Genomic DNA, 14,521 nt, shown 5'->3' on the forward strand with positions numbered 1-14,521 from the left:
CCACCCACCCACCCATCCACCCATCCATCCACCTACCTACCCAACCACCCACCCATTCATCCATCCATCCATCATCCATCCACCTATCCACCCACCCATCCACCCATCCATCCATCAGCAAATATTTACTCAATGTTTATTATTTGTCCGCTCTTTTGCTGGCTCTGCAGGGAGTAAATACACACACACACACATCCCAGTTTTCAGTAGAGAATTAAGCTTTCCTCCCTCAATCCGTTTGCATATCCTGGCCAGTAAACCCACTGAGTAAGTCCATGTAACAATGAGGATGAAGGTTCTCTGCCTTTGCTGGACCCTGAGTACAGGCATGCATGAGGCACAGCAGAGTCCTTGCACAAGAGCCAAAGTGGCTTTTGCAAGTGAGCCAAGAGGGCCTTCGGGAGAAAGAACGAGAGCTGAGATCCACAGCCTGTCAGTCCAGAGAAGTCATCTTAGCATGGGTGGAGACGAGTGTGAATATGAGTGGAGTGGTGTGTGTGTGTGTGTGTGTCTGTGTGTCTGTGTGTGTCTGTGTGTATATGTGTGTGTCTGTGTCTGTGTGTGTCTCTCTGTGTGTGTCTATGTGTGTGCGTGTGTGTCTGTGTGTGTGTGTCTGTGTGTGTGTGCGTGTCTGTGTGTTGTGTGCACGTGTCTGTGTGCGCACATCTGTGTGTGTGTTTGTGTATGTGTGTCTGTGTGTGTGTCTGTGTGTGTGTCTGTGTGTGTGTCTGTGTGTGTGTCTGTGTGTGTGTCTGTGTGTGTGTGTGTGTGTATGGGAAATGAGTATCTTTACAAGACAATGCTGTGCATACCATGAATATTCATACATAACAATACCTACCCGTGCCCATTTGGGATACACACACACACACAAATGTACACACACATACAAACAAGCATGCACACACACACCTGTGTGAGCCCCTTGCCCCTTGTAAACAGATACATGGGAACACCCATGCACATACACACACAGCATACATAACAATACCTACCCATGCCCATTTGGAATACACACACACACACAAATGTACACACACATACAAGCAAGCATACACACACATGCCTGTGTGAGCTCCTTGCCCCTTGTAAACAGATACATGGGAACACCCCCCCCCCACACACACACACAGGTCCTGCAAACGTAAGCGCTCACTTGAGGAAGACACAGATGCTTGTCATGTGCAGCTACAGTCCTGGCCTGCAAAGCATGGAGATCCATCGTAACTGAAACTCTAGCAGAAGTCTTTCCTGACTAAGGCACTGGATGGGCATGTGGTCAAGGCCTCCCAGGGAGTGGGATATTACCTCTAGGTCTTGTGACCGTAGCCAGTGTGCCCCCATAGAACCCCGATGCATAGAGAGGCTGAAGGGGAAGATAGAAAGCTGTGCACAAAAAGTCACAAGGCTCCCTCTGTTGCCTGTCTTCCAGGGCTCCCTGTAGACTGTCTCTGTGCTTCCCCAAGCTTGGCATCTTCTGCTTAAAGCAGGGCAGGGGGAGGTGGAGCCAGGAGGCAAGGGACACAGCTCGATGGCTAGGCCAGGGAGGCCAGAGGGACAACTTCAGTAGCTGGCTGGATTTAAATTCTGTGCCTGCCAACCTTGAGTGTGATCTGGGGCACACCGCTTCGGCCACAGTTTCATTATTTGTATCATGGGATAGAGCATATGGACCAAAGAACTGCAGGGACAGTTGACAGCATCCACACACGTAGTCTGAAGGTAGAGTGTGGTGCTTGTGAGCTCAGCCCAGAAGAAATGGGACCTTTAGCAGTGGCATGGAGAAACGGGTGGCCATTCCTGGGTACCTTCCCAATCATAGGGTTTTGAGCAAACTGGTCTTCCTTTATGTCAGTTTTCCTACTTGAAAACTGGGGTACAGACAGTGTTTTTAAACACGCTGCCGTAGAAGACTCAGGCCAAGCCCCCGCCCACTCCTAAAGGCTGTGCAGATGTCCTGGGGTGTCTTTGAATCTCGTGTGTGCCTCCCCAGCCAGCCTCATAGTTGGGTGAGTGGAGGGATGCTCTGTGCTGAGTTCCTGGGCTGGACCACCTGTGACATCACTCACTCAATCTCAGGCTCCCCAGGTAGCAGAGCAGAGGCAGCTGTGGCCAGCCTTGCCTGGCTGTCAGTCGGGAGTGTGGAGTTCCCGGCTCTAGCTGAAGGAAAACCTTAAAGGTCTGGCCACACTGTCATTTCTCCTTGGGTGTCAGGGTCCATGGCTCAGTAAGCCACCCTCTTAGAGGCATGGCAGGCACCAAAGGGATAGAAGCAGAAACCCCAGAGAGCTAGCCCTGTGCTATCCTGCTCTCAATCCCATACTCAGGGTACTTTCAGGTACTTTTCCAGCCATAGAAGCCAGATAGTGTGACTGTCCCCCATCCCTGTTTGATAGAATGTAGAGCCAAGGTCTCCAGGAACTCTAACTAAAACCAGCTGGTTCCTCTTATGCTTTCAGACCCAGGCAGGCTAGTGACAACTCCTTAGCCTTGGGCTTCACCAGCAGACCCCGGGAATGAGCCTGGGGTAGGAGCATTCCTGGCAATGGCCCCAGGTGTGCACACAGCCCTGAGACTGAGGTCCTCATTGACCTTTCCCACTTCAGGCCAGGTTTTCCAAGAGCACGCATCACCTCATGCGACCTTTCTTTAGCCACAGGAGGCTGTGGCTTACTTTGCCTCAGTCTACCCCATGCTGGGCCCTGACACTACCACTGTAGTTATTCTGGGTGGGCTAAGAGATCCATCACCGAACCCATGATAACAGCAAAGGCAGAGCCCACACTTGGTTGACACTTAAAAGGGGAAGCTGAGCTCTAGGCCTTGGGCAGCGAAGTTCCCACTTGAGAAATATGAAAACCGAGGCACAGCACAGTTGCCAGCCCGAAGTTACCCATGGACACCCATGGACATGGCTCCACTGACAAAGCTGTGCAAACGGGAAAAGCGGGTCCCTAGAGCCCATGCAGACATGGTGGTGTCTGGACCCCAGCAGAGAGGAAACAGAGGCATCTGGATCCCTGGGGCTCAGTAGACAGCCTGTTTGCTGGTCTACTTAGAAAGCTCCAGATCAGTGAGAGATACTGTGGATAGTGTCTAAAGATGAATCCTGAGCCTGACCTCTGACCTCCACATGCACAACTACACACACATGAATGTATACATACGTGAACACATACGCACATAAATAAAGGAAAAAAATAAAGAATCATTTCTCTGGCACCTCTATCCACTCTGTGCCTCTTCTCTGGTTACCCTCCCCCCCCCAGCACACAGTAGGAGATTTCCCTCCTTGAGGTAGACAAGGAAGCACTCAGAAGCCAAACTTTCCTGCTGATCCCCCCTGCAACTTCCAGAGCACCCAATGGGCCAACTGTAGGGTTTGCTTGCCTCGTCCTAGGGTAGAGCCAAAAGGCTGGGCAAGAAGACAGGAAGGTGACATTCCTCATTAGGGACTCTGTCAACAGCCCTTGGTGTCCTTCTGTCCCTCTGTGTCTCCCTTCTCCTGCCTCACACCCCGCCTGGGCTCTGAATGTCTCCAATTACATTAATCAAGAGTTGGCAGGAGCTGGGCCAGCAATGCCAACCAGTAAACAGATCCCAGCCATCAGTAGCTCGTCAGAGCGCGGCCCCAGAGGAGGACCCTTCCAGACACAAATTCTTATTAGAGTTGTCAGATCTATTAAAATTCTTTTCACACTCCTGCGTTCTATCAGCCCCATCATTAGTATGGCCCTGGCCTCTGGGAACACCGGGGCCATATTAATCTACCATGTGCCCCATCCCTGTCCCCCTGCCCCCACCCACCCCAGGGACGGTGAAAGATGGGCAGATGGATGGACTTCGCCAGAGCCAGAAGATGGGAAGGTGTCTCTGGGAAGGAGAGAGGCCCTAGGAGCCAGGGATGGGGTCTGCAGCAGAGTTGGGTCACGTGCGTGTTTCAAAACACACCTGAAATTGGCTCCTGAAGACCAAGATGGTGGTGTGGCAACCCTGCCCATCCACCCCTCTCTAGTAACTTCTCTAGGTGCCATTTCTGTAACAGACAGTGAGAATAACCACGTACACAGCTCTGTGTAGCAGTGGAGGTGGAATGTCAACTAACAATTATTTCTCCCCTCTCCCTGCACATACATTTAGCAAGTTACACCCTGACTCTGTGCACATGCTCAGCAGTACTCATACACACACACACACACACACACACACACACACACACACGTGTGCAAATTGGAGAGTGTGGACCAATCAGTGCTGAGTGTCTTTCCAAGACTGCCTTACCCGTGCTCTGAGGTAAGGAAGCTGAATCACAACTGCCCTGCTGTGGAACCTTGGGAACACTGCTCTACCTCTCTGAGCCTAACAAACTGAGGACCAGGAGGTGGGAAAGCTCTGGAGCCAAGGAGCACGTATTTCACACAGAGCTGTGTGGGCTAAAACTCAAGCCTGGAACAGGAGGCAGCAGGTGACAGGTGGATCAAGACCGACACAGGGAAGTCCAGGATGTGTGACTTTCCAAAATTATTACTAGAGAACCTGGCCTCATGTATGCTTTGGGGTGTTGGCTGCTGGTTAATGGAAATGTGACATGTCCTTGGGCTGCCCCAGAATGTCAACAGAAAAGGAGGCAGTGTGACTGGAAACGACTGAGAGGACGTGCCTCATCCCCAGACCCATCCTGCAGGTGGGAAAGCTGAGGCTAGGTGGCTTGTGCCATGGTGACACATGGTGGCCGAGGTGCCTCAGTAAGTGGCTGGAGACGATGGTCTTAGAGGAGCCCTGAGTTCTTCCTACAGTAGAGGAGGAGGAGTGGAGAAAGGAGGGGAGGAGGGAGGTAGGAGGGGGAGGGCAACTGCTTCTCCTTTCTGGCCTCCTGGGCCCCTTCTCTTTTGATCCCCCTCCCCCACCACCCTCACGCTGACTTTGGGGTTAATTTTATTTCCGAATTGGGCAGGCGCCCTGGAGCAGGGCAGGGGCTCCAGGCTCCGGGTGTGACTAACGCCTGCCCGGGGCTGGCCACGCTGCCGCTGCTGCTCTCAAATGTTTTATCAAGAGCATGTGTGTCCTGTGTTGGACTGGGAACATGCGCTAGGTCAGGGGGTCAACCAGGGACTGCGTGGAAAGGCTCCCATGCACATTGGCTTCCTGCTCACAGATGATCATGTAGAGCTGGGCTTCCCAAGCACACATTCACATGCATGGTCCTGCACACCCATAAACATACACACGATTGCATACACAAGCATGCCCAGGCACAGCATATGAACACACCCAGGCAGGCATATCATGTTCATTCCAGCACCCAAGCCATGCCTAATCATAGACACCTTTACGTACAAGTACATGTCAAAATATGCATGTGCACAAATCACACTTATTTGCATATTGGTTGTACACATTCAAAACACACACATATGCCAGTGCGCGCACGCGCACAAACACACACACATACACACACACACACACATATAGATACATCAGCCCATAAGAACCCACCTATGAAAATTTAAACATGTGTACATATTGCCACCATATACTCTCACATGTGCTCCTACAAAGCCATATACACATACAAAATGTGTACACAGAACAGTCATTTGTATGTACACATGTACATGTGACAGTACACACTTATGTTCGGCACACACTCACACATACACACAGACAAATCACTAATCTGGGAAGATGTGGGCACTTAGCAGCCGCTGAATGATCCAAGCCGCATCGCTTGCACACAGTGTGTACACAGACACTTGGACTGCAACTATCCCATGATGCATACATGCATGCAAGCTTGCACATAGGCACATGGGAGGTAGAGGCCCACACAGCTGGCCCTCATTTAACCGTGGAGGCCAAGGCCATGAGGTTGGAGCAGGCTGGGGGCCTCAGGAAGCAGAGGTCAGTGTGGCAGGACCAGGCAGCAGCTGGAGAGGGTGCCCTCAGGCTGGAGGCCCCACTCTCTCCACACACCCTCCTGATTAGTTTGACACCAACAGGTGAGGCCTTTGCTGAAAGGTGGCGGGAGGGCAGCCTTGTGACCTTTGGCTCCCCCATCCTGTCTGAGCCTGCCCTGCTGCAGGCCCCATCAGGCGGCGGCCAGAGGTTGTGGCCAAGCCCGGCTTGCCCAGCTGTTGGTCTGAGAGTCGGCTGTTGCTCTATCAAGCCAAGTCACCAAGGGTACAATGGCTGGAGTGGGTATGTGAGACCCTGGAGACTTAAGAGGTGTGTCCCACAGACAGCAGAGTCTGTACACAGCCATCCCCCTGCATTCGAGCCACATGCCGCTAGCTGTCCTACACTTGACCTGCGCCTAGCACCATGGGAAGCAGTCTCTCAGATGTTTACTTAGTTTTATGTCATTCAAATGTAAAAACTTATCTTTAATTTAGTTGGTTCATGTTGAAAAGCTTACGAGTCTGTTTAGAAAGGCTTGGATGTGCAGTGCTGGGTCCCCAGGGGCAGCCTCATGGGTTTTAAGTGCTGACGAAGAATAGGAAATTCAAGCCCCATTTGGGCTACCGAGTGAGTTCAGGCCAGTGTGGACATCTTAGTGGACCTTGTCTCAGATATAAAGTAAGAAGAGGGTTGGGGATGTAGCTTGGTGGTAGTGCTCATCCTTAGTTTGGGCAAGGTCCTGGGTTTGATTCCCAGTACCACGAAAGGACAGCAACAAAAGCCACGGGATTTCAAAAACAATCTGAATAAAAGAATGCAAGCTATCTCCATTGTGTGAAATAGTGATCTGGGTGAAATGGAGCATGCTAATAAAAGAATCCCACACTTTCTCTTTATAAAATGTGGCCTCTAGAGGCTGCAGGGGCATTTGTGGCTCTTGGAACGGAAGAGTGTGTGTGTGTGTGTGTACTCGCCCACACCCGTGTGTAGGGTGTCCTCACTAAGAGGTGAGTCACTGCATCTGATGACCGGCTCAGAACATCTTAGGTCACCTCTGCTTCCTTTATAGACCTCAGTTTTCCTGCCTGTGAAAGGGGCGTCTGGGCCTATGAGATGGATCAAAGGGTAAAAACATAACCCTGAGTTTGATTCCCAGAACCCACATAGAGGTAAAGAGAAACACTGCCCAAAATTTGTCCTCTGACCTCCACTCATGTGCCCCCACTCACATACATCACACACAGACACACATACATACACACACACATTGCATACATACACACAGACACACACACACACACAAACACACACAGAGACAGACACACATGCACACTACTTTTAAAAGAGGACTCGAAAGATGGCTCAGTGGTTAAGAGCACTGGTTGCTTTTGCCAAGGACCTGGGCTTAGTTCTCAGTATCCATAAAATGGCTCACAACCATCTGTAACTCCAGTTCCAGGAGATCCGATGCCCTCTTCTGGTCCCTGCTGGTACTGCATGCATATGGTACACAAACACTCATACACATAAAATAATTTAAAAATTATTTTAAAGAAAAAGACATCCTCCACCCTGACCACCACCTTACCCAGGACTAAGTCAGCCCCCTTGGAGATGGATAGCGAGGGAGACACTCACTTTGGCCATACTGGCTGTACTGGTAGCCAGCCACAGGGTCCACGCTGTAGCCAGTGGTGCTGTAGGTGGGTGGGCAGTAAGACTGGGAGGTGGGCAAGCTGTCTCCTGGCTTGATGGAGTCGGTCCGCTGGCTGCAGCTGGCTGAGATGGAGGAAGCGGAGTCCAGGCCTCCATGCAGTGGGGAGATGGAGAAGTCGGCCTGGGGCTGTGGAGGCACAGCGCTCGGGTTGCTAAGGATGCTCATCACCTGCAGGAGAGATAGGCAGTGCCAGAGGCTGGGCGCAGGGCACTAGCGTGCAGGGATCCAGCCAGAGTACACACTGCACTCGAATGCCCAGAGCAGACCTCAGCAGTGTCGCCGCCTTGGGCAGGAAATGGGAGCTCATCTCCAGTGTTTTTCCTGCCCAAGCGTGAGCCCGAGGGGTTGCTTCCCAACAAGAGCTCCAGGAGCAGGGCAGGCCCTCTGTCACTTCTCTGTCCCTTATGGTCCAGTTTGAGGGATTACCCTCTACTTTCTGTTGAATGCATGCGTGAATAAACCAATGGATAAATGCAGGAATGGGAGAACTAATTACACAAGGGACGTCCTGGACCTATCAACTGGATGGATAAATGGCTAAATGAATGCCCACAAACATGAATGATAACTTAATGACTACATAAGGGGAATCCTGGACTCATCAGCTGAATGAATGAATGAGTACACCAGCTAGATAAGAGTGACCCTGAAGTTAGCAGAATGAATGAATAAATCGATCAATCAATGGATGCATGAATGAATGGATAAATGAACTAACTTCATAAAGGGCATCCTGAACCTATCAGCTGAGTGAGTGAAGAAATGGATGAATGCATGAATGAGTGGGTATATACATATAACAAATATACTAACTACACAAGGTTCTGGATCTATCAGTTAGATTAATGAATGAGTGAGTGAATACGTGAATTAAGTAAATGAATGAATGAGTGACTAGGTAAATGACTGAATGAGTGAGTGAATGAATGAATTACTGGGTGAATGAATGAGTGAATGAGTGAATGAATCAGTAGATGAATAAGTGAATGAGTGAGTGAATGAATGAGTTAATGAACAGGTGAATGAATGAGTGAATGGATGGATGAATGGATGGATGGATGAATGAATGAGTGAATGGACTCTAGCTAGAGAAGGGGCACTTAGAGCCTATCAGGGATGCTTAATTGACAGACCAACAGGCTGAATGAATGAAAGTACACATGCATGAGAGACAGATTTACAAGGAGCTATCAGCTGAAGGGATGAATAAATGAATGAACACATTCATGAATGAGCAAATGCACTAACCAGCTAATGGACGCCTTAGGCCTATCAGCTAAATGGGCAAATGAATGAATGAATGAACTAATGTGTGCATGAGCTGAGGCACGCATTCCTCAGTGTCCAAACTAGATGATGGTGTCTTGACAATCAGGGAGCTTTCTTTCCTCCAGTAACTGGAGGAGCATGCTTCCCCCACCAGACTGGGATGTCCCACGCACACGCACACGCACTCGCACACGCACACGCACGCGCTCATCTTCCTGGCTAAATGACCCCATGCCTTTGCTTTGCTTAAGACTGGGTGCCACTCATAACTTTCTGGACCTTGAGCGCCTGCCTCTGCTATGACAAAGTACAAAACCTTTGCTTTTAATATTTCATTTATTTATCTTTGTGGGCGTGGGTGCATATCATAGCCTACGTGTGGCGATCAGAAGACAATCTATGGGATCAGTTCTCTCTCTCCACCATGTGGGTACTGGGGATCGAATTCAGGTCATCGGGCTCGGCAGCAAATGCCTTTACCCACTGAGCAGTCTTGCCAGCCCAAGGCCTATGTTTTTTAAAAGCTTCCCTGAGATCCTGTCAGTCAGTCCCTGCGGTCTCTGGCCTTCACCCATGACCCTGCTTGGTCTGTGGGGTCTTCCAGACTGAACTCTGCAAACTCACTCTGAAGGATGGATGTTGGGCCGCGGGGGTGCTGGCTTAGTTATTCAGTAAGTACTGGTGACCAATCCATCCCCACACCCCAGGCTGAGGGTCAGATCAGAGTCTTGGCCCCTGTCCCAGCAGAAGAGTGAACGGAAAGACCTTGGCAGTGAGCGAAGGCCCCCGAAGCACAAGAGAGCTTTGAGGTGTTTGATAGACATAGCTTTTGGCTGTGGAAGCTATGGAGCACACCCAGACTGCGCTGGAGAAGGTAGGACCTGCCACCGAGCGCTCCAGGGGACAGTAGGGATTGACGGTGTAGGTGATGACCCTACAGGGTGAGAGTACACAGTCACCCAGAGGGGTCAAGTAGGCAGAGCCTCGAAGACCTGCTCTGCAGGCCCCAGGCCTCTGGTGACCTCCTGGAGATGCCACCCTATAGGAAAGAGATTCTGGGTTGGGTGGTTTTCCCAGTGGCTTGTCCTGTACAGGCTCTGGGGCAGGAAAATAGGTCAAGGGCAGACACACAGGTTCTGTAAGCCCCGGGCAGAAGGAAGCTCTCATACTTAACAGCTGTGTGTCTGAGGGGGTGTAGACCACCCGGAAACCCCATGACCTCCCTCTGAAGTCCTAAGGAAAGAGATTGCAAGGGTGGCTGAATCAGAGGGTGGCCGGGAGGAGGACAGGACCTCTGCTGGGGACATGTTCTGCCTTGGACCTGGTTAAGAGGTGAGGAAATAGGATCCTGTTCTCACGAGCCTCCTCAGTTGCTCCTCTCTTCAACCCTTCTCCTTAGCCATTCACCTACATGATGTCTCCAATCCAGAAAACTATGGAGCCATGTGGGGCAGAGCTAAGAACCCATTTCTCAGAAAAAAACAGTGAGGTCCACAGAGAGCAATGCCTCCACCATACCTCAGGGATCCAGCAGGCTAGGGCATGGTTCATGGCCAAGATCCCCAGCCATGGATTCCCAAGGATCAAGCCCTTTGGAGGGTCTCATCCCGAGGGTCATGCAGTCATCTGTTTCTTGGGGAGCCAGTGGAAGCGGGGTGGAACACCACCTTTGATGCCTAAACTTTGTAAACTGAGTACTTGATCCAAACCAAAGCCAAGGGCAGGGCATGGCAGGTTGTCCACAGGTTCTGCTGTTGGGAATTTTTTTTTTTTTAAGGTTGGATGAAACCCCGTGGACCCCTCCAAGATGGCAAAGATATTATTATATGCCTTTGGGGAGAAGTGAAGTTGGGTGGATGCACTGGACCACTTTATACTGTCTTCCTAGCTCACAGATTCACCCTGCCTCTGGCATCTCAGGATCAAAAGCGGGGTGCTGGGCTTTTAGGATGTGGAGACAGCTAAGCATCTGTGCCTTTCCAGTCTTTGAGATGGGTGTCCCTGGGAACCCTGCTGTGGGGTGCAATACAGGGACTCCAGGGTGAACTCAGGATCTGGGTCTGGGAGAGTCCACTGTTCCCAACTGTGCTTGATTCCCAATCAAGATCCCAATCTCCCACCAAAATGATGACACTGTTGGTCATCCTGTCCCCCACAGACAGAACCTGCTTCCCCTTGGAGGGAAGCCTGGACCCCAGGAATCAGCTCACCAGCCTCTTCTCTTCTTTCAGAACACATAAGAGGTTCCTAGAGGAGGTTGAGACTCAGCTTGATTCTCTAGTACTGTCCTTTACCAAGATGGCCAGCTCAGAAAAGATGGTGGGAGGGGAGGAAGGAGAAAGAAAGGTAAGAAGAGGAGGTGGTGCCTCAGAGACCGCAGATACACATATTCTCTATGACTGACATGAACACAGGATAGTGGCCAGACATGACTATATCATCCAAACAAATTTGAAGGGCTCCAGCAACGGCTTCTTATGGCCTGAGCTTTCTCTGCCCTAGTCCAGTTCCATGGTGGGCCCTTTTGGATTTGATGGCTACGAACACTTTGGGCAGATCTTCCCTGAGCCCAACCCACCCAGCAATACTGTATTCCCCGAGGCAGACAGCATTCATGCACTCAGTTATTATTTAGTGAATGTGCCATGGGACATTGCTATGGTCCCAGAATAGGTGCTGTCTATCATTCTCTGCAGCCTCAGTGTGTGCTTCAGGTCTGCTGCCTACAATGAGCTCAGAAGCTCCCGATGAATTCACACACAGGGCTTAAATGATGTTTGCCGGGCGTTTATTGCGCCCCTGATCCTCAGCCGATTAATAGGACATTCGGAAGAGCAACCTCAACTCCCTCCCAGAGCTGTCAAGCAAAACTGTAGACAGAGAAAGAGCACAACTTCTACCACTGGGGATCACTATGGAGGCGTGAGGGCCACAGGGCAAGGGAGTAGGGTGGGGAAGGGGTGGGCTCAGGGAAGATCTGCCCAAAGTGTTCGTAGCCATCAAATCCAAAAGAGCCAGCCATGGCAAGGGCTCAGCAAGGGCTTTTTAGATCGGGGGAGTCTCTAAGTGCGAAGACCTTATGGTGAGAACAAACCTAACAAAGTTAAGAGACAGCCAAAAAGATGAACACCGAGGCATTTGGAGCTGATGGCTCTTGTAGAGTTTGGTTCCCATCACCCACATCAGACAGCGCCCAGTCGCCATAACTGTAGTTCCAGGGACTCCAGCGCCCTCTCTGGTCTCTTTGGGCACCTGCATATACAGCCTCAAGCAGGTATATAGACACACATAAAATGGAAAATAATGAACTCTTCTTAAAAAATATTTTAAGCTGAGCATGGTTCTGGGTGCTCTTAATCCAAGCAAGCGCTTGGGAGACCAATATATGTAGATCTATGTGAGTTTGAGGCCAGCCCGGACTACACAGGAAGGAGACCTGGGAGGGGTGAGGCCTCCCTCAGCCCTTTGTTGGAAGGGGTGTGTGTTATGCCCGATGGCTCTGAAGGCCATGGACCCTGCCAGTTAACAGACAGCTCGGCCCAGGGAGCTTTTTCCCATAATGGGATTTGGTCAATGGGATTTGGCCTGGAACATCAAATCAAATCCACATCTGGGGTAGGTGTGAATGGTGACTCTGAGTCCCCGGAGGCTCGTGGATCAAACGGTTTCTATTTCATCTACAGGAGGGCAACTTCCCAGGAAACAGACAGGCCACAACCTAAGAGAGCCCAGGCGGCCACCATAGAGGAGAAACCTCAGCCAGGGTTGTACCAGGTCACTGCAGTGGTTCCTCAAGCAAATGGGTGTTCTATCCCTAGTCTGTAGATGGGGAAACTGAGGCACCAGGGAGTGAGGGGCCCATTGGGTTTGACACAGTTGGTCAGCAGCTACTCTGGGGTGTGTGCCTGGATCTCTGGCCTCTCTGCTGGTGCTCTCTGGGGTCTTTGCAGCTCTGATGGTACTGAGCCCTTGGGGACCTCAGTAAAAAGTCCCTGGACCACAGAGGAAGGAAGCACCTTACCCACAGTGAGGCCCAGCGAAGGTCTGGGCCTGCACACTTTTGAACTTGAGGAAGTCCTGGTCTGATGCGGTAACATACACCCCCTCAGGAATGCCGAGGCCTCGCGGGTGGGGTTCGTGTTTTCCTGGTGACCTTGCTTTCACTAATGTATTACTTCTTGGTAAGGTACCGTTACTAACTCAAAATCAATACTGACCTCCACATCTGTAAGGTTTTATCTGAAGGCAAATCTCCAGGCTGTCTGTCAGCCTGACTGACAGCCTTACCTTCCTCTCTCTTCCTCCCTTCCCCCCCCCATCCCTCAGCACTCCACCCCCACCCCTTACCCCAAATCAGTCCCAGCCTGAACCTGGCTAAATCAATAAGGGGCCAGTCTCACCCACCCCCTTCCGCCCCTGGGGAGAGGCCTGCTGCTTTCAGGGGTGGCCCCCCCCTTCCACAGCCTCTGCGCTGCAACCTCTCCTCTGTGGACGCCCTGATGTGCTCCCCTACTTTAAAAGGGGATGCTAGAATGTAATTAATTCCCTCCGTGCCTGAGCTGGCCTGAGGGCCTGGAGCTGAGGAGCCTGAGCATGGAGCTCTGCACCCTCTGTGATAACCCAGTGTGGCTTGGGGAGCAAAACTGAAATTAGAGGTGGGGAGAGGGAGGAGGTGGGGAGGGACTGAGAAGGTAAATGGGGGGTTACCATTAGGTCAAATAACCCTATGGCCAGCTGTAGGTTAGAGGCTGCTCTTTCTCTGAGGCCTGAGAAGTAAGATCCTTTCCCAAGGGCCTTAGACCAGCTACAGGCAAAAAGCTGGGGGTCCTCTTTGGAGCCCGGGAGATGTTTGATTTTTTTTTTTATTTTTAATTTTATTTATTTATTTATTTATTTATTTATTTATTTATTTATTTTTGTCTTCTGAGATAGTGTCTCACTCTAGTTCAATCTGGGCAAAAACTCCCAACCACCCTATCAGATCGGGTCTCGTGTTGTCTAAGGCTGCCCTGGAACTCCACCCACAGGTAAATATATAACCCTCCATCCGCAGGCAAGCGGTGAGATTACAAGCTCCCATGCTTGGCTTTTGGAATAGTGACTTTAGTTTAGGGACTCAAGACCAAATCAGGGACCCCACTGTGCCCTCACCCCTACCCCTACTGCAAGTTCTTAAACCTGCTAGCGCTCACTCTTCTTATCTCTGGGATGAGAAAAGGGTCCTGGATGGTTAATGTGAGGATGTGCCTAGCATCTAGTCCTCCCTCCAGTCCTCCCTCCCTTCCAGCTTCTGCTAAAACCTGGGTTAAAACAGAGGGAGCAATGAGGGGCCCAGAACCCCTGACATAGCAATGAACCTAAGAGAGCAGAAAAAGGGAAACCCTTCTCCAGCCACCTGGGTGAATGTGTCCTTCTCAGCTCTGTCCCCAAGCTTCTGGAGAAAGCCTGGCTCTGCTCTGGAATGGGTCCCACCTAGAAGTTGGCTGCACTCTCCAAAAGGGAGCAGGTGTGGGTCACCGCAGCAAGCCACACCCGCTCAGGCATGATGGTAATTACCATCAGAGAAGAGGTGGCCTGGGAGGACTTGGGGCAAGTCTAAGGGGGAGGACTTGGGGCAAGTCTAAGAGGGAGGACTTG

The 14,521-nt window shown here is 51.0% G+C and overlaps 1 protein-coding gene across 4 annotated transcripts in view; it reads right to left on the minus strand.

Moving 5' to 3' along the window:
• The window catches only part of Pax7 (paired box 7), a 101,788-nt gene that overhangs the window by 4,641 nt on the left and 82,626 nt on the right, over positions 1-14,521 (minus strand). For all 4 annotated transcript variants that reach the window (XM_031379274.1, XM_031379272.1, XM_031379273.1 and 1 more), the window contains exon 8: positions 7,537-7,783. In XM_031379274.1, coding sequence (XP_031235134.1) covers positions 7,537-7,783 — 247 coding nt within the window. The remainder of the gene's footprint in view (positions 1-7,536; positions 7,784-14,521) is intronic.

The sequence above is a fragment of the Mastomys coucha genome, unplaced genomic scaffold (assembly GCF_008632895.1).
Source record: "Mastomys coucha isolate ucsf_1 unplaced genomic scaffold, UCSF_Mcou_1 pScaffold18, whole genome shotgun sequence".
Lineage (NCBI taxonomy): Eukaryota > Metazoa > Chordata > Mammalia > Rodentia > Muridae > Mastomys > Mastomys coucha.